Source organism: Carcharhinus amblyrhynchos, chromosome 2 (assembly GCF_965287045.1).
Source record: "Carcharhinus amblyrhynchos chromosome 2, sCarAmb.v2.hapA, whole genome shotgun sequence".
Classification (NCBI taxonomy): Eukaryota; Metazoa; Chordata; class Chondrichthyes; order Carcharhiniformes; family Carcharhinidae; genus Carcharhinus; species Carcharhinus amblyrhynchos.
In genome coordinates, this window is record NC_137325.1 from 146397963 (window position 1) to 146417165 (window position 19203).

Consider the following 19203-nt stretch of genomic DNA (forward strand, 5'->3'; position numbering starts at 1 on the left):
TGTGAAAGTGTTGATCCTCAATCTGTCAACACCTCTTATGCCAATTACGTTAAATCTGTGCCTTCTCATTCTTGATCCTCCCATCAATGGGAACAGAGTTTCTCCCTCCCTGCTCTGTCCAGACCCCTCATGATGTTAAATATCTCAATCTAATCTCTTTTCAACATTCTCTTCCCCAAGGATGACAGGCCCAACCTTTCCAATCTACCTGCGTAACTAAAGTTCCCGGGTCTGGAAGCAGTTGTGTGAATCTTCTCTGCACTGTCTCTAATGCTTTCGTACCTTTACTAAAATCTGGAATTCAGTGAATATTCCAGCTGAGCCAAACCTGTATTCCATACAATTTTTTTGTAATTCATTCATAGGATGTAGGCGTCACTGGTTAGGCTAGCATTTATTGCCCATCCCTAATTCATAGAATCATAGAACCCTACAGTGCAGAAAGAGGCCCTTCGGCCCATCGAGTCTGCACCGAACACAATCCCACCCAGGCCCTACCCCTCCATATCTCTACAATATATCCACTAATCGCTCTAACCTACACATCCCTGGACACTAAGGGGCACTTTCTTAGCACGGCCAATCAACCTAACCCGCACATCTTTGCACTGTGGGAGGAAACCAGAGCACCCGGAGGAAACCCACGCAGACACGAGAAGAACGTGCAAACTCCACACAGACAGTGACCTGAGCCGGGAATTGAACGCAGGACCCTGGAGCTGTGAAGCAGCAGGGCTAACCACCGTGCTACCGTGCCACCCCAACTGCCCTTGCGAAGGTTGTGGTGAGCTGCCTTCTTTAACAGTTACTATCTGTATGACATAAGTAAATCCACAGCGCTGTTAGGGAGAGAGTTCCAGGATTTTAACCTAGCAACAGTGAAGGGAAGGCGATATATTTCCAAGTCAGGATAGTGAGCCGCTTGGTGCTCCCATTTGTCTGCTGCCCTTGTCCTTCTAGATAGCAGCGGTCATGGGTTTGGAAGGTGCTGTCTAAGGAGCCTTGGTAAGTTCCTGCAGTGCATCTTGCAGATGTTACACATGGCTGCCACTGTGTGCTGGAGGTGGTGGGAGTGAATGTTTATGGATGGGGTTATGGAAGCGGGCTACTTTATCCTGGGGTGCGGCGGGGGGGGTTGAGCTTCAAGTGCATTGGAGTTGCAAGTGGAGAGTATTCTAATACAAGAACATAAGAAATAGGAGCAGGAGTAGGCCATCTAGCCTGTCCCGCCATTCAATAAGATCATGGCTGATCTGTCGTGGCTCAGTTCCACTTTCCCGCCCTCTCCCCATAACCCTTAATCCCCTCTCTTATCAAAAACCCATCAACCCGCGTCTTAAAAATATTTAGCGAGGCAGCCTCCACCACTTCAACGGGCAGAGAATTCCAGAGATTCACCACCCTTTGAGTGAAGAAGTTCCCCCTCAACTCCGTTCTAAACCGCCCCCCCTTATCTTGAGGCTGTGCCCCCTAGTCCTACTGTCCTTTCTGAGCGGGAAGAGTCTCTCCACCTCTATCCTATCCATCCCATTCATCATCTTATACGTCTCAATGAGATCGCCCCTCATTCTTCTAAACTCTAACGAGTACAAGCCTAGTTTATTCAGCCTCTCCTCATAGCTCAACCCCCTCAACTCTGGTATCAGCCTAGTAAACCTCCTCTGCACTCCCTCCAAGGCCAAAATATCCTTGCGAAAGTGCGGCGACCAAAACTGCACACAGTACTCCAGCTGCGGCCTCACCAATGCCCTATACAGCTGCAGCAAGACCTCCCTACTTTTATATTCAATCCCCCTCGCTATGAAGGCCAGCATCCCATTCGCCTTCCTGACCACCTGCTGCACCTGCAGGCTGGGTTTTTGCGACTCATGCACAAGGACCCCCAGGTCCCTCTTCTATTATACTTCAGACTTGTACCTTGTAATGGTGCAGAGACTTTGTATAACAAAGCTTCCTTGGTTTTATACTCATTGCCTTTATTGACAAAGCCCAGGATTCGGTGTGTTGTATTTGCCGTTCCCTCACCTTCAATGCTTCGCCCACACATATACCCTCTGCTCCTGAACCCACTTTAGAATTGCATGCTTTATTTTAGATTGTATCTCTACATTAAATTTGCAGAGTAGAATAAATTGTCCTGAATTTCTGACAACGATCTAAAATCCTGCGGTGCTGGTGCTCCTGTCGACACTGTCAAAATTAGTCACAATCTTGAAGGCCTCATCTCAAGGAGGATCAGAATGACAATTGAGCAAAGTGGCAGGGAACACCTCATCACAAAAACACCAGATAATGATCATGTCAGCCTCCTGCTCTCGGTCTTCAAGAGCACCACCACCACCAAGAGCCAACCATCAACATCCTGGAGGCCACCATGAAACAGAAAGTTTAACTGGTTCTGCCATGTTAATTCCACAGATACAACAGCAGAGTTCTCTGATGAACAGCTCACCTCCTGACCCCATGGATTTTCCCCATTATCTAGGTTAAGGACAAGTGGGTGACATTTACTTCAATGCGAGCAACAATACTAAAGTAACTGGACATCATCCCAGTCACTGCAGTTAACAGGAGTCCTTACCACTGGTTTCATGTACCTCAAAAATAAATTGTAAAAGCCATCAGTTCTGACAGTGCCATTCAATTTCTTAAAGAGCTCATATTTCTCTAACTAGGTGACTAACGAAGCCCACAATTCACTAGATAAGCTCACTAATTGCTGGCAAAACTGGGACCACTAAATTTCATTTGTTTGTATAAATAAAGATTGTATCAGAATCGTTTTAAAGCATAAATTCAAATGTGGAATTCATCCTATTGGGAGTGAATCTTATTCACATCAACATTTTCTACCACAATGACTGACTGGAAGAACTGTGAGCCCATTCCACAGCAGGTACTGTCAGCTGATGAACTGTGTACAACTGAATAATATTTGCAATCCTCTGCCAATGTTTTGCATCGAGTGAGTAGAACTGTGTCTTTAATACCTGTTTCTCGCGATCCTTTCCAACATCCATTGGTGCTTCCTGCAGTTTCTCAGTGTATCTGAGCAACAGGGAATTCCCCAAACGTGATCCAAGGAAAAGGAAGCCTGGCTCCAACGTGGTCATCTGTAAATGTAAACCGGTCTCGTTAGCCCAGTCTGTCTGGTGGAGGTATCAATCCAAACTGTGCCTTGTTCAACACTTGGTAAAGGTGATGGGGGAATGTGCTTGTGATTTTCTCAGAGGGAGCTCCCAAACATAATCATTACACTTCAGTCAACGGGCGTGGGCTCCTCATGCACAGGATTGGGCAAGGAAACTGTCAGACAAATGGATAATTCCATTTGAAAAATAACAAACAACAACTGGAATAATAGGATGGCACAGTGGTTAGCACTGGGTTCAATTCCTGGCTTGGGTCGCTGTTTATGTGGAATTTGCACATTCTACCCGTGTCTGTGTGGGTTTCCTCCGGGTGCTCTGGTTTCCTCCCACAGTCCAAAGATCTGTGGGTTAGGTTGATCGACCATGCTAAAAATTGCCCCTTAGAGTTCTGAGATGCGTAGGTTAGAGGGTAAATATGTAGAGATATGGGGATAAGGCCTGGGTGGGACTCTGGTCAGTGCAGCCTCGATGGGCCGAACGGCCTCCTTCTGCACTGTAGGGTTTCTATGATTAGAAATACATCGAAGTTTCAAAGCATTCAACAATGCGGAGCACTCACCCTCCTTTCGTTTTTACTCAATCCCATTCTGAATGCAGCAGTATCAAAGGGTGTAAAGAATGGTTCAAAATATTCTAATGTACAGATATTTATTTCAAGGAATGACCAAATCACTCCAAGTGTTAAAAACTTACGCAGGTGGTGAGGACACTGGCTGCTGCTTTGTCAAAGTGGAATGCGCGGACACTCCTCATCCCGTCTGTTATCAGGGTTAAGACATAGCTGAAGATTCAAACAGTGAGATCCAGATAGACACAGTTAGGACACTCAAGTAACATTACTCAAAGTTTGAAAGAAAAACAGAAAGTGGGGAAATGCTGAGCCAGCCTGGCAGCATCTGTGGAGAGGGAACAGAGTTAAAATTTCAGATTGATGATCATTTGTCAGGACTGATAATCGGAAACATTAACTCTGTTTCTTACTCTACAGATGTTGCCTGACCTGCAGATAGCATACAAAAAAAAGCACTGGAAACAAAGCTTACAATCTGGTTTACAATTGGAAGTAATGCATTGAGAACAGGCACAGAAAATTAGATTTTCATTACATTTATCTAAGGACCAAAATATTTGAGAAAAAAGTTACTATATAATTTCTCACAAGGAGAGAGCCTTCAGGAAACAGTTCATTGAAAAGCTTCATATCGTTATGAAAGAGGATGGTCTATGCATAACCAATAGAAAGTATATTAAATTCTTTGATACGCCATTATATAACAAAAATTTGTTTTTTTCTGCCATTGCAATTCCCAATAGTTTGAATTAAAGTATCTGGATTTGTGAAGTGCTGTTCACCCCAGCAGAATGTCCTGAAGCAGTTTGCAATAGCTCAGGCACAGTTTGGGAACTGCACCACAAGCCAGATGTTAACTCATTTCCCACTGTTGTAAATACTGAAGTCAATAAATCAAATCTCAGCAAGAATCCAGAAAAGCAAGGGCAGCAGGCACTTAGGAACACCAGCACAACTTGCAAGCTCCCCTCCAAGTCACTAATCATCCTGAATTGGAAACATGTCGCTCCTTCACTGTCACTGGATCAAAATCTTGGAACTCCCTCCCTAGCAGCATGGTGGCTGTACCTACACTACCCAGGCTGCAACAGTTGAAGGCAACAGCTCACCACCCCTTTTCAAGGGCAATTAGGGATGGACGATAAATGCCGACCTAGCCAGCAATGTCCACCTCCCAGCTGCCTCAAAAGTAGCCAGCATAATCAAGGACCCCACACACCCCAGACATTCTCTCTTCCACCTTCTTCCATTGGCAAAAGGAAACAGAAGTCTGTACCAACTGACTCTAGAACAGCTTCTTGCCTACTGCTGTCGCAGTTTTGAATGGACCTACCTTGCATCAAGTTGATCTTTCTCTACACCCTAGCTATGACTGTCACACCACATTCTGCAGTCTCTTGTTTCCGTCTCTATGAACGGTATGCTTTGTCTGCACAGCGCGTAAGAAACAATACTTTTCACTGTATGTTAATACATGTGATGATAATCAAATCAAATCAAAATCAAAGAATCCCTACAGTGCAGTAGGAGATCATTCAACACATCAAGTTTGCACTGACTACAATCCCACTCAGGCTCTATCCCCATAACTCCATGCATTTACCCTGGCTAGTCCCCATGACACCAAGTGGTAATTTAGCATGGCAATCCACCTAATCTGCACATCTTTGCGGGAGGAAACCCAAGCAGACACACTGAGGATATGCAAACTTCACACAGACAGTGACTCAAGCTGAGAATCGAACCCAGGTCCCTGGCGCCGGGAGGCAGCTAACAACTGTGCCACCATACTGCCAAATACACGAAAATTGTTGCTACACTTGAATATCCGATCAATCAAGTGATGGATGAACAACGTATTGAATGCAGTAGGTAATTAAGGAGGCAAATGGAATTTTGTCCTTCATTGCCAGAGGGATGGAGTTTAAAAACAGCGAGGTTATGTTGCAGCTGTATAAGGTGCTGGTGAGGCCACACCTGGAGTACTGTGTACAGTTCTGATCTCCTTACTTGAGAAAGGATATACTGGCACTGGAGGGGGTGCAGAGGAGATTCACTAGGTTGATTCCAGAGTTGAGAAGGTTGGTTTATGAGGAGAGACTGAGTAGACTGGGACTATACTCATTGGAATTCAGAAGAATGAGGGGAGATCTTATAGAAACATATAAGATTATGAAGGGAATAGATAAGATAGAAGCAGGGAAGTTGTTCCCACTGGCGGGTGAAGCTAGAACTAGGGGGCATAGCCTCAAAATAAGGGGGAGTAGATTTAGGACTGAGTTGACGAGGAACTTCTTCACACAAAGGGTTGTGAATCTGTGGAATTCCCTTTGAAAGCAATTGAGGCTACCTCATTGAATGTTTTTAAGGCAAAGATGAATAAATTTTTGAACAGTAAAGGAATTAAGGGTTATGGTGAGTTGCGGGGGGGGGTGGAGAGAGAGAGAGAGAGAGATAAGTAGAGTTGAGTCCATGAAAAGATCAGCCACAATCTTATTGAATGGCAGAAAAGGCTGGAGGGGCCAGATGGCCTACTCCTGCTCCTAGTTCTTACGCTCTTATATTTATGACCTCACTTTAGGGTGAGATATACGCTAAGCCTCCACCCCAGCTCTAATGTCCATCGAATGGAAGCTCCAACATGGCTCACCTGATGACCAACCAAGAAAATCTGTGGATCGATATCCAGTCTGCACTCACTCAGTTCATTTAAGCTGGCGTTAATAGGGAGACTTTAATTACTCTCAGTGAGAGTGGGTTAGTGGCTAGAGGAAGCTGTGACCTCTTCACACATGACCTGCAGTGAAGAATCAGAACATACCTGCCACCAGGAATCCATAAACCAGCAAGCAGCAAAGAGAAGAAATATTTAAATCTATGTTTTCTGACCTATGTGAATACCGGTATTGTGATCAAAAACATGACCTGAAAGTTGAGCCCTAGATTGTGTAGCTTTTAACTCGCAAGAGCATCAAATAGAACGAGTGAGTTAGCTGGACATCATTGTGGGTGAATTTCTATTGCCTCTCTGGTACGTCCCAATTTTTTGGAAGAGCGAGCAACTTAATGAGTGCCCAAACACTCCAGCAATTTCCTGGGTTTTCAAATTGAATTCAAATTCTCAGAATTACAATATCAATTTGAGTAGATGGGGATACAGGAGAATGTTGGAAAGGAACTTAGAACTACCCTAAAGAGGTTTACTGTGGCTCAAATTGCAGGGAAACAGCACACAAGAAAGTACTTGCAACATTCCATACTTACATTTCTCCTCCCTTTAAGGAAATTACCATCTTATCATAGGAGACAAAGGCAGCCTGAGCACAGTCCAACATAATTCTCACCCCGTCTTGAATCCCTGTGGGAGACACACACACATAACATAGCAATCAGTCTTTGATTCACCATGGACTTTCTTGTAGATTGTGATGCTTGACACGTCCCAGTCACACAAGCAATAAAAAACTGCCACTGCAATTGTTTATCTAAATCTTGGTACGATCACTCCACCACCTATCATGTTCATTGGGATCTGTGGGTATAAGTATATATAACACATCTATATATAGATAGATATTCTTGATTAATAAGGGAATCAAAGATAAGATAATGGCATTGGAGGCCATAATCACTTTTTATTGGATAGTAGAGCATGCTCGAGGGGCCGAATGTCATACTGCTGCTCTTAATTCGTCCGTTCATATGTTTTTATGAAGGAAATTTTGACTTTGTCAGAATGATTTGTTATCGGCAAAATTCAGAATACACACACATCCATACAAAGCTTTGACAAAGAATCATCTGGACTCAAAATGTCAGCTCTTTTCTCTCCTTACAGATGCCGCCATTTTTCTTTTGGTTTGAGAAATATTTTCAAAGTTGAATATTGCTGAAAGTGACACATCTTTCTGAAGCTTTTTGTTTTATATCGTCAGGATAAACATGTGAATGTCCACATACTTCACCACTTTCTGCCATAGTATCAACTGTTATGATCATTTGAAATTTAGTATTCTTGTATTTATCCTGATTGTGCAAGATGAAAAAGTTTAGCAACGCCTCTCTCTTTCCAATAATCCACAATTATTCTAATGTAAGAAACCCAGTAACCAATTGCACACAGGCAACAGCAATAGCATTCCCAAATTCTGCATTTTAGGTCATGTCACTGTTGCTTCTAGATCCATCAAATCTCCTGGCAATCCTGGCCAGTCTCCCGTCCTGTGACCTACTTTGGAATCAAAGAATCTCTAAAGTGTAGAAGGCCATTTGGCCCATCAAGCCTACACCAATAACAATCCCACCCAGGCCCTATTCCTGTAATCCCAAATATTTACCCTGTTAATCCCCCTGACACTAATGGACATTTTATCATGGCCAATCCACCTAAATCGCACATCATTGGACTGTGGGAGGAAACCGGAGTACCCCGAGGAAACCTACGCAGACATGGGGAGAACGTGCAAACTCTACACAGTGACCCAAGCTGGGAATCGAACCCAGGTCCCTGGACCTGAGAGGCTGCAGTACTAACCACTGTGCCGCCTGAAAGGTCACGCAAAATTCTGCTGTCCGTTCCCTTACCAGCACCAAGCCATGTTCACCCCATCACCTATCTTGGCTCCCATTCAAACAACAGAACTATCTAAAAAAAAGTTCTCATTCTTATTTTCAAATCTCTTCATGACCTCCCCCTTCTTTCTCTACAGCCTCCTCCCCTCAGCACTCTTCCAATTTTAGCCTTTTGTCCCAATTTTCACCACTCCACCATTGGTAAACATGCCTTCAACTACCTTGATCCCAAGTTGTAGACCAGACTACCCTTACCCTGAGACTGAGCACCCTTGTTCTGATTCTCCAATCAGAGGAAACAATATCACTGCATCCAGGCTGCCCAGTTCTGTTCAATTAGACCCCCTTCACTCTTTGAAATTCCAGTGAATACAGGCCTAGTCAAACCAATGTCTGCTCACACAACAATCCAGTCACTCCAGGAATCAGGAATTGATCACTTACGGAGTGGGAAAGATGTTGTTCCATTTGTCAAGCTGTTCAGAGATACGCCATAGGGTGGGACACTCTGGTTGAGGTAGAGCAACGAATTTACAGCAAAGATGACCACACCACCTGCAGAATGGAGACAATCCACAAAGTACAAATGACACTCCAAATTGAAAGGACACTAAGAGTCGCACAGAGCTTTGTGTTACAGAGCAATGGATCACCCTGGCCCTATCGATAATGTTTGTTCTCCGCCTGCAGGAACGCGGACCCATGCAGAAACCCATCATTTGTTGCAGTTTGGCCCGAGATCCATCCTGGCCCACAAATATTCTACTCTCCGCTTTCCAATTCAGGAAGCACAGAATACATAAATAAACAGAAGGACCAGGATCACGCCCCATGCCAGATGTGGAGATGGTGTAGGAACCCAAAAAAGCCATTGACACTTATCCTTGTGCATTGTTATTTAGACAGGAGAGACAGACAAGCCACAGCTCAAAGTCCACACCCTGAAGTGGAAACATTTTTCTTCATTTATGGGATGTGGGCGTTGCTGACAGGGCCAGGATTTGTTACTCATCCCCAATCCTTGAACTGAGTGACTTGTCAGTCCATTTCAGGAAGCAGTTAAGAGTCAACTATTCTTGGATGTGGAAATACCTGTAGGCCTGACTAGGTAAGGATGGCAGATTTCCTTCCCTAAAGGACATGATAGCTGTCCTGGTCACCATTAGTGAGACTGGCTTTTAATTCCAAATGATATTAAACTAAATTTAACACTAGCTACCATAATGGAATTTGAAGCTGAGAGTTAGCCTGGGCCTCTGGGTTACTGGTCCAGTAACATTTATCACTACACCCTGCATGATGTATATCATGGTCAGAGAAAACAGGAAAACATATGTTATAACTTAAAAGTTTAATTCTCAGTGATAAATTGAAACCCTCACTTAAATTTGTTTCAGATCAAGCTCACATATTGATAGAATTGCTGCATATGAACAAAGCAATTCAAGTATTTTATCCAGATTCTGGATCAGGAATGCAGCCATTTATCTAAAGGTTATCTAGCTGTTGACTGGTTTCACTTTTCAAATATTTTTCCGTAGAATAATACAGCAGCGTCAGACTTTCTCACTTGTTCAAGATGTTATACCAGTTTGTCCATTTACTATTCTCTCTCAAATATTCAGTAATCAGAATAGCTATGAGGAGATTTTATTCGATCCACAATCATATAAGAGAGGTATCTCAAGACCTCAAGAGTCTCCAGTGAGGGACATCAGCAAGTGTGAAACAAGGAGACAAGGGGACACAAGTTAAAGCAACATTAAATTCTCTCTTCCATCTTCTTCCATCAGACTTTGTATCCTTTTCCCGACTCAAGAACAGCTTCTTCCCTGCTGCAGTCAGACTTTTGAATGGACCTTCCTTGCATTAAGTTGATCTTTCTCTACACCCTAGCTACAACTGTAACACTACGTTCTGCACTCTCTCATTTCCTTCTCTACGGACGGTATGTTTTGTCTGTATAGCGTGCAAGAAACAATATTTTTCACTGTATGCTAATACACGTGACAGTAATAAATTAAATCAAATTTAAACGGTATTCATGGACAGTCTCTCAGTCATTCATTTGCTCACCTATGGGTTTTGGCACAGCCAGAGCCTGGGTGCAATCGAATGGTAGGTTGCTTAGTGACCAGATGACAGGATGGACCTTCTGCATGATGTTTAATGAGATGGCAACAATGCTGCAGGTGTCCTGTCGCACTGCCACACGACTGGAGACAAAAAGAGGAAACATGATGAAAAATACACTTCTCACGCTGCATTTAAAGAATTTCACCAGAAGATACCAGAAACACAGCAAAACTAGAAGAAAATTACTTTAATAGAACACCCAGAAATGTCTGAACTGCAAAAGCAAAATACTAAAGATGCTGGAAATCTGAAATTAAAGCTGGGAATGCTGGAAGGAGATCAGGCAGCATCTGTGGGCAGGAGTTAGTGCTTCCAGTCTGTCACCTTTCCTCAGACAACAGATCTAAAACATTTCTCCCCATGGCTGTTCCTGACCTGCTGAGTATTTCCAGCACACCAAAAGAAAATGCTGGAAAATCTCAGCAAGTCTGACAGCATGTGGGGAGAGAACAGAGCCAAGGTTTTGAGTTTAGACGCCCCTTCAGCAGTGTTCTTTTTATTAACACATAGCTGCATTCTTAGAGAGTGAAGGATTAACTAAGGGAAAACTTGGTTCAAGCTTTCGATTCCCCGCTTGGGTCACTGTCTGTGTGGAGTTTGCACATTCTCTCCGTGTCTGTGTGGGTTTCATCCAGGTACGGGTGGCACGGTAGCACAGTGGTTAGTACTGCTGCTTCACAGCTTCAGGGACCTGGGTTCAATTACCAGCTCGGGTCACTGTCTGTGTGGAGTTTGCACATTCTCCTCGTGCCTGCATGGGTTTCCTCCAGGTGCTCTGGTTTCCTCCCACAGTGCAAAGATGCGTGGGTTACGTTGATTGTCCATGTTAAAATTGCCCCTTAGTGTCCCGGGATGCTTAGGTTTGAGGGATTAGTGAGTAAAATATGTAGGGATATGGGGCTAGGGCCTGGGTGGGATTGTGGTTGGTGCAGACTCGATGGGCCAAAGGGCCTCCTTCTGCACTGTAGGGTTCTATGATCCTCCGGTTTCCCCTCTCAGTCCAAAGATGTGCAGGTTAGGTGGATTGGCCATACTAAATTGTCCCTTAGGGTCAGGGGGACTAGCTAGGGTAAATGCTAGGGAAATCTGTGATCACAGCTAGGATCAGAACAGACTTACAATTGGCTTTTCAGCTCAGGCTATTACCTCCACCCCCTGCTGGGTGCCATCTCACTTACAATGTTCCCATATGAATAACTGCTACTTGAGTAAGGTACAACAGGGACACTTCATAGAATCCTACAGTGCAGAAGGGGGCCATTCAGCCCATCAAATCTGTACCAACCACAATCCCACCCAAGCCCTATCCCAACTCTGTTAGTCCCCCGACAGTAAGGGAGAATTTAGCATCACCGATGCACCCAACCTTGACATCTTTGGACTGTGACTCTCCCTAGGCGGAGGGATTGGGGAGAATTGTTTAAAATAAAAGCATGATACACAGGCCATAATAAAGATTAATTTTAAAAAAACATTGACAATTGAAGCTAAAATTCAGCAGCAGTAATTCCATCAGCTTCTAAAAAAGGCAGAAATAATACTGGTTACTATGAAGTGTCTCCACCTGAAAAGTTTAGCTGACTTTTTTTCTTTTAGATATCACTAGTCAGTCTGTGCATTGCTAACATTTTGTGCCATTATTCATGTGGAATCTAAGTGTATACATACCCAGGCCAGGTCTGGTTGGGCTCAAAGAGGATGAGCAATGTGGGTTCGTAGTAACCATACAGGAACTGCATGTCAATCACATTCAACAACTTCTCATCCAGCTCTCGAACGTCGATAATGTAACTGGGGAGGAAGCTGGATTTCTGCCTGCGAGTGAAAGTGTGTTGATCAGATGGGAAAAGTAATAGCTGGATCTAAAAATCACTGGCTGAATCAATAGCTGAATCCAAAACCAGCACTGCTGTAAAATAATCACATTTAGACACAGCATTGGGGCAGGCTCGAAGGGCTAGATGGCCTACTCCTGCTCCTATTTCTTATGTTCTTATGTTCTTATTGTGTCTAAACACACGGCGCAACTAGTGGGCCGAAGGGCCTGTTTGTGCTGTAATGTTCCATGTTCTATATTCTATTGCACATTGTCACCAGCAACCATCATGATTGTAGTAAAACAACAATCGATCTCCTATAACATTCCTCTCAGTAAATCTGCTGCTTTAGAGAATTGTACTGTGCCATTTTATTTATAATGTGCTATTCTACTGCTACAACTAACTATGTTTAGAAAATTTAGTTTATTTATTAATAAGAACATAAGAAATAGGAGCAGGAGGAGGCCATCTAGCCCCTCGAGCCTGCCCCGCCATTCAATAAGATCATGGCTGATCTGTCGTGGCTCAGTTCCACATTCCCGCCCTCTCCCCATAACCCTTAATCCCCTTGCCTATCAAAAACCTATCAACCCGCATCTTAAAAATATTGAGTGAGGCAGCCTCCACCACTTCAACGGGCAGAGAATTCCAGAGATTCACCACCCTTTGAGTGAAAGTAGGCCTACATTACAAATCATTAAGTTACTGTGAAAATTCCCTACGTACAATCTAATCGGCCCCTCAGCTGAATTTCATTTTTTGGATATTGAACTTAGCAAGCATTTAAATTTCTTATTCTCAGGAAGAGAAAGGAGTCTGAAATGGCTGCCCTTTCTTTTTCATATTGAACACATTGAATAATGTCAGCAGGTAATGGGTGTGAGGCCTTTTTTAAGCCATTTTCGCTTGAGTCACACAATGCACCAATTTATGCACCAGTCCCTTTCTTAACCAGGTTTTCAAATCTCAAAGAACAAAGAACAAAGAACAACCCAGCACGGGAAACAGGCCCTTCGGCCCAACGAGCCCGCGCCGCCGCATCACCCTACACCTATTCTACCCTGCATGTCTACGAATGGAACCCTACTCAGTCAGATTCAGGGAGGAAATAGTGTCAATTTGGTAAAAACCAATTAGCCTAAGAGCACATCTTTGGGGTGTGGGAGGAAACCAGAGCGCCCGGAGGAAACCCACGCAACCACAGGGAGAATGCGCAAACTCCCACAGACACAGGCCCAAATCTATGTATCTGCACAGCCAGCAGTGCTAGTCACTGAGCTGTTGCGGCGCCCGTCTACCGGTCCAGGATCAAGCACACACACCGACATGAAGTACTAGGCCACTCCTGGACTTCCAAGAGCAGCCCACGCACGACCCGCCGTGTGCATGCCCCTCGCTTGACACGAGGTGGACCTCCACCTGTGGAATAAAGACAAAAATATTAATCTTACAGCCTGCCTTTCCGGTGTCTCCCAAGGCTTAACCCTATTTAATAGCCCCTACCATATCCCTCCATTCTCGTTTCACTCATGTGCCTATCTAACTGCATCTTAAACGAGTCCAACGTTCCTGCCTCCACCACCCTACTCGGTGGCGCGTTCCAGACCCCCACAACTCTCTGCGTAAAGAACCTTCTTCTCACCTCCAAATTATACCTCTCCCCCCTCACCCTTAAATGATGACCTCTCGTGTTCGTACCCAGTCTAGGGAGCAGTCTCTCACTATTAACTCTATCTATTCCCTTCAGTATCTTATATACTTCTATCATGTCCCCTCTCAATCTCCGTCTTTCCAAGGAGAATAGTCCCAGTTTCTTCAATCTCTCCTCGTAACCCAGTCCCCCCATGCCAGGCAACATCCTGGTAAACCTCCTCTGCACCCTTTCCAGAGACTCCACGTCCTTCCGGTAGTAAGGTGACCAGAACTGGACGCAGTACTCCAAATGCGGTCTAACCAACGTTCTGTACAACTGAAGCATTAGACGGCAGCTTTTATACTCTATGCCCCTTCCCATAAAGGCTAACATCCCATAAGCCTTCCTAACAACCTTCTCCACTTGTGACGCAACCTTCATGGATTTGAACATCCATTCCTCCCAATCCCACCTCAATTCTTTCTTCTTTAAAAATGTTTAAAACTCAAGTCGACGGCTCCATCCGTGGCAATCCTCCACACTATGGGCTTTGCTCCTTTGGGTTTGTCATTAAAAATACTTTAAGTCAGGCCAAGCATTTCTAGGAACAAGGATTCCAAACATGAATCCTGCTGTCTCCTGATAGATTTCATTGTTTTGCTTTATCGTCTCCCTCAAGGGGTTGGCTATTTGCTGTGCTGCATATTTAAAGCTACTAGTCAGCTCTTAGCCAAACAGGCCATTAGTTCATTAAAGTCCTGCACTAGTGACTCCAGACCTATAGCAACATGGCTAACTACTAACCAGCAAGCTACTCAGCTGTGAGTAGATGGCTCACCACAAGTACCACAGAAAATGCTGGCTTTGTCAGCAACTGTATTTCCAGAAAATGAATGAATATTAAAAAAAAATCACTTGGACCGAGTACTCATGGACAATTGGGCAATATCTTCAGGAGTGTTCGGAGTTAGAAGAAGCTGAGATGAAATAGGTTACCTGAACAAATTTTATACATGCAGCAATAAATTATTTTTCTTTTTATTTAGCTATAGCTCACCCCTCCCCCATAACTCCATCTTGTTCATCGCTTAAGGTGTCTCTTCGAAAAGGCAAGACCACCAACTGCGTTCCATAGATCAGCATCACTGCACAGCGTCCATCTGGGTCCACACGCACCAGAGGTATGTGAACATTTTGCACAAAGCCATCCTGTCAAGAAAGGCAGAGACAGAAAGTAAGGGAGTCATGTTACAAATCCAACAGGGAATTCAGAAGGAATTTCTTTACGCGGAGTCTTAAAATGTGAAACTTGCAGCCACAGGTAGCGGTCAAGGTGAATGGAGTTGATAAAGGATATACTAAACGAGTTCCAGGAAGTAGGGTGGGAGAAAACTTGTGTAAAGTGCAAACAATAACACAGACCATTGGGATGCAGATCACCTATGCCTATGCAATAAAATCCTAGTTTAGACTTCTTCAACTGAACACCTGCCTCAATGGGAGAGGGCGTTCCAGATTTCCACTGCCCTCTGTGTGAATAAGTGCTTTCTGACATCAACTTTGAACTGCCTGACTCAGGCTCAGTTTCTGATTTTTTTTTGATGTGCCTCAAGGGAATAGTTTCTCTTTATCTATGCTAATGAACTTTCAATCATTTAAATGCATCCGTTAGATTTTCTACGCCACTTCTTTGCCTTTTGACACTAGTGTTGAAATCGAGAGTGGTTGGATGCTTCTCTTGTGTTCCAGAATGTCAAGAGTTGTGGAATTTCTTTCCTCTCTCAACCTTTAATCTACAGGCTCCCTGTTTACCTAACCACTATCAACATCTTTATGCATACCCTGTTAACATGAAAACATAAGAATTAGGAGGAGTAGGCCATCTGGCCCCTCGAGCCTGCTCCACCATTCAACAAGATCATGGCTGATCTTTTCATGGACTCAGCTCCACTTACCCGCCTGCTCACCATAACCCTTAATTCCTTTACTATTTAAACATTTATCTATCCTTGCCTTAAAAACATCCAATGAGGGAGCCTCAACTGCTTCACTGGGCAGAGAATTCCACAGATTCACAACCCTTTGTGTGAAGAAGTTCCTCGTCAACTCCGCCCTAAATCTGCTTCCCTCTTATTTTGAGGCCATGCCCCTTGTTCTAGTTTCACCTGCCAGTGGAAACAACTTCCCTGCTTCTATCTTATCTATTCCCTTCATAATCTTATATGTTTCTACAAGATCTCCCTTCATTCTTCTGAATACCAATGAGTATAGCCCGAGCCTATTAGTCTCTTCTCATAAGCCAACCACCTCAACTCCGGAATCAACCTAGTGAATCTCCTCTGCACCCCCTCCAGTGCCAGTATATCCTTTCTCAAGTAAGGAGACCAAAACTGTACACGGTACTCCAGGTGTGGCCTCACCAGCATCTTATACAGCTGCAACATAAACCTCTCCATTTTTAAACTCCATCCCTCTAGCAATGAAGGACAAAGTTTCATTTGCCTTCTTAATTACCTGCCGCACCTGCAAACAAACTCCTTGAGATTCCTGCACAAGGACACCCAGGTCCCTCTGCACAGCAGCATGCTGTTCTAAGGAGTTTAATACATGAATAACTTTCTAAATTGAAAAAGGCAAAGGGAAATTAAAACAACATAAGAAATCCACAATACACAACAAAATCCACAACAAAAAAAATCCACAACAAAGAAAGAGATCACAAGTGATTAAAGATCTCATTCTGCCACGTCACAACATTAGGATAGACGCAGCACTGAGATCCTACCTTTAACTCCGGCTCCTCAAAATAATGCAATGAGAGCGTTTTCAGGTCATGGGTTCCAGGGTCATACTCAACCACAGACAGCTTCAAGAAAAAGGAAAGCAGCAGTTACGTTAAAAATAAATACAGATTCTCTAAGTACAACACTGGTCATGAATGTAGCCCAATCCATCACACAAACCAGCCTCCCATCCATTGACACCGTCTACACTTCCTGCTGCCTCGGCCAAGCAGCCAGCAAAATTAATGACCCCATGTACCCTGGACATTCCCTCTTCCACCTTTTTCAAAAGTCTGAGATCGCATACGAACCGACTCAAAAAGAGCTTCATCCTGCTGCCATCAGACTTTTGAATAGACTTACCTTGCACTACATTGATCTTTCTCTGCACCCTAGCTATAAGCGTAACACTGCATTCTACACTCCTTTCCTTCTCTATGAATGGTATGCTTTGTCTGTATAGCATGCAAGAAATAGTACTTTTTGCTGCATACTAATACATGTGACAATAATAAAGCAAATCAAACCAGATAATTGCATACAACCTGCAGGTCTTATGGAGGTGTGGAGAGAAGGATATATTCAGTGTTAAGGATGTGGGATGTGTTTCACCCCTTTGAAGCTCTGGACCCAAAAGACTTCCAAATGGTTCTATTCGAGGATACTGTGGAGCTTGATATAAACCCTAAATCCAAACCTTAATTGTGGAATATAATTCAAACTGTAAATACTAATTGATTTTCGATTCAAGTATCTACTTGTAAGACAACGGCACCAACAACTACATTAGCAGTTCAGAGAAGGTTTACTAAACTCATACAGGGAATGGGTGGGTTTTTAATGAGGAAAGCTTGGAAAGGTTAAGTTTGTATTGAGAGTTTAGATGAGTAAGAAGTGACTTAATTGAAAGCGTTAAGATCCTGAGGGGTATTGACAGGATGGATGTGGACAGGATGTTTTCTCCTATCACAGAATCTTAGATTTGATTTATTATTGTCACATGTATTAGTATACAGTGAAAACTATTGTTTCTTGCGTGCTATACAGACAAAGCATACCATTCATAGAGAAGGAAAGGGGAGAGTGCAGAATGTGCTGTTACAGTTATAGGTAGGGTGTAGAGGAAAATCAACTTAATGCGAGGTAGGTCCATTCAAAAATCTGATGGCAGCAGGGAAGAAGCTGTTTTTGAGTCGGTTGGCACGTGACCTCAGACTTTTGTATCTTTTTTCCGATGGAAGAAGGTGGAAGAGAGAATGTCTGGGGTGCGTGGGGTCCTTGATTATGCTGGCTGCTTTACCGAGGCAGTGGGAAGGGTGGATGTGGTGTTTCTTGATTTTCAGAAGGCGTTTGATAAGGTGCCGCACAAAAGGTTGCTTCAGAAGGTTAGGGGGCATGGAGTTGGGGGTAAGGTGTTAGCATGGATAGAGGATTGGTTATCTATTGGAGGCAGAGAGTTGGTATCAGTGGGTGCTATTCTGATTGACGGTTGGTGACTAGTGGAGTGCCGCAGGGATCGGTGCTGGGGCCTCAACTATTTACCATTTATATAGATGATCTGGAGGAGGGGGCTGAGTGTAGGGTGTCAAAATTTGCTGATGACACAAAGATAAGTGGAAAAGCAAATTGTGCGGAGGGTGTGGAAAGTCTGCAGAGGGATCTAGATAGGCTGAGCAAGTGGGCGAGGACCTGGCAGATGGAGTATAATGTTAGCAAGTGTGAGGTTATCCACTTTGGCAGAAATAATAGTAGGAGGGATTATTATTTAAAGGGCGAAAAGCTGCAGCATACTACAGTGCAGAGGGACCTGGGGGTCCTTGTGCACAAGTCGCAAAAACCCAGTCTGCAGCTGCAGCAGGTGATCAAGAAGGCGAATGGAATGCTGGCCTTTATAGCAAGGGGGATAGAATATAAAAGCAGGGAGGTCTTGCTGCAACTGTACAGGGTACTGGTGAGGCCACAGCTGGAGTACTGTGTGCAGTTTTGGTCGCCGCACTTGCGCAAGGATATTTTGGCCTTGGAGGGAGTGCAGAGGAGGTTCACTAGGCTGATACCGGAGATGAGCGGGTTGGACTATGAAGAGAGGCTGAATAGACTGGGTCTGTACTCGTTGGAGTTTAGAAGGATGAGGGGGGATCTTATAGAGACGTATAAGATAATGAAGGGGATGGATAGGGTAGAGGTAGAGAGATTCCTCCCGCTCAGAAAGGACGGCAGGACTAAAGGGCACAGCCTCAAGATAAGGGGGGGGGGGGGGGGCAGTTTAGAACAGAGTTGAGGAGGAACTTCTTCACTCAAAGGGTGGTGAATCTCTGGAATTCTCTGCCCGTTGAAGTGGTGGAGGCTACCTCGCTAAATATATTTAAGACATGGGTAGATAGGTTTTTGGTAGGCAAGGGAATTAAGGGTTATGGGGAGAAAGCGGGAAAGTGGAACTGATTCACTACAGATCAGCCATGATCTTATTGAATGGCAGGGCAGGCTGGAAGGGCTAGATGGCCTACTCCTGCTCCTATTTCTTATGTTCTTAGAGTCA

General features: G+C 44.1%; 1 protein-coding gene across 2 annotated transcripts in view; it reads right to left on the reverse strand.

The window, feature by feature from the left end:
• The window catches only part of cpsf1 (cleavage and polyadenylation specific factor 1), a 102276-nt gene that overhangs the window by 66949 nt on the left and 16124 nt on the right, over positions 1 to 19203 (reverse strand). For both annotated transcript variants that reach the window (XM_080213901.1, XM_080213890.1), the window contains exons 5-12: positions 16670 to 16750; positions 14942 to 15093; positions 12100 to 12246; positions 10372 to 10511; positions 8740 to 8850; positions 6988 to 7081; positions 3846 to 3933; positions 2991 to 3113 (exon numbers count right to left, since the gene is read on the reverse strand). In XM_080213901.1, the coding sequence (XP_080070027.1) occupies positions 2991 to 3113; positions 3846 to 3933; positions 6988 to 7081; positions 8740 to 8850; positions 10372 to 10511; positions 12100 to 12246; positions 14942 to 15093; positions 16670 to 16750 (936 nt within the window). The remainder of the gene's footprint in view (positions 1 to 2990; positions 3114 to 3845; positions 3934 to 6987; positions 7082 to 8739; positions 8851 to 10371; positions 10512 to 12099; positions 12247 to 14941; positions 15094 to 16669; positions 16751 to 19203) is intronic.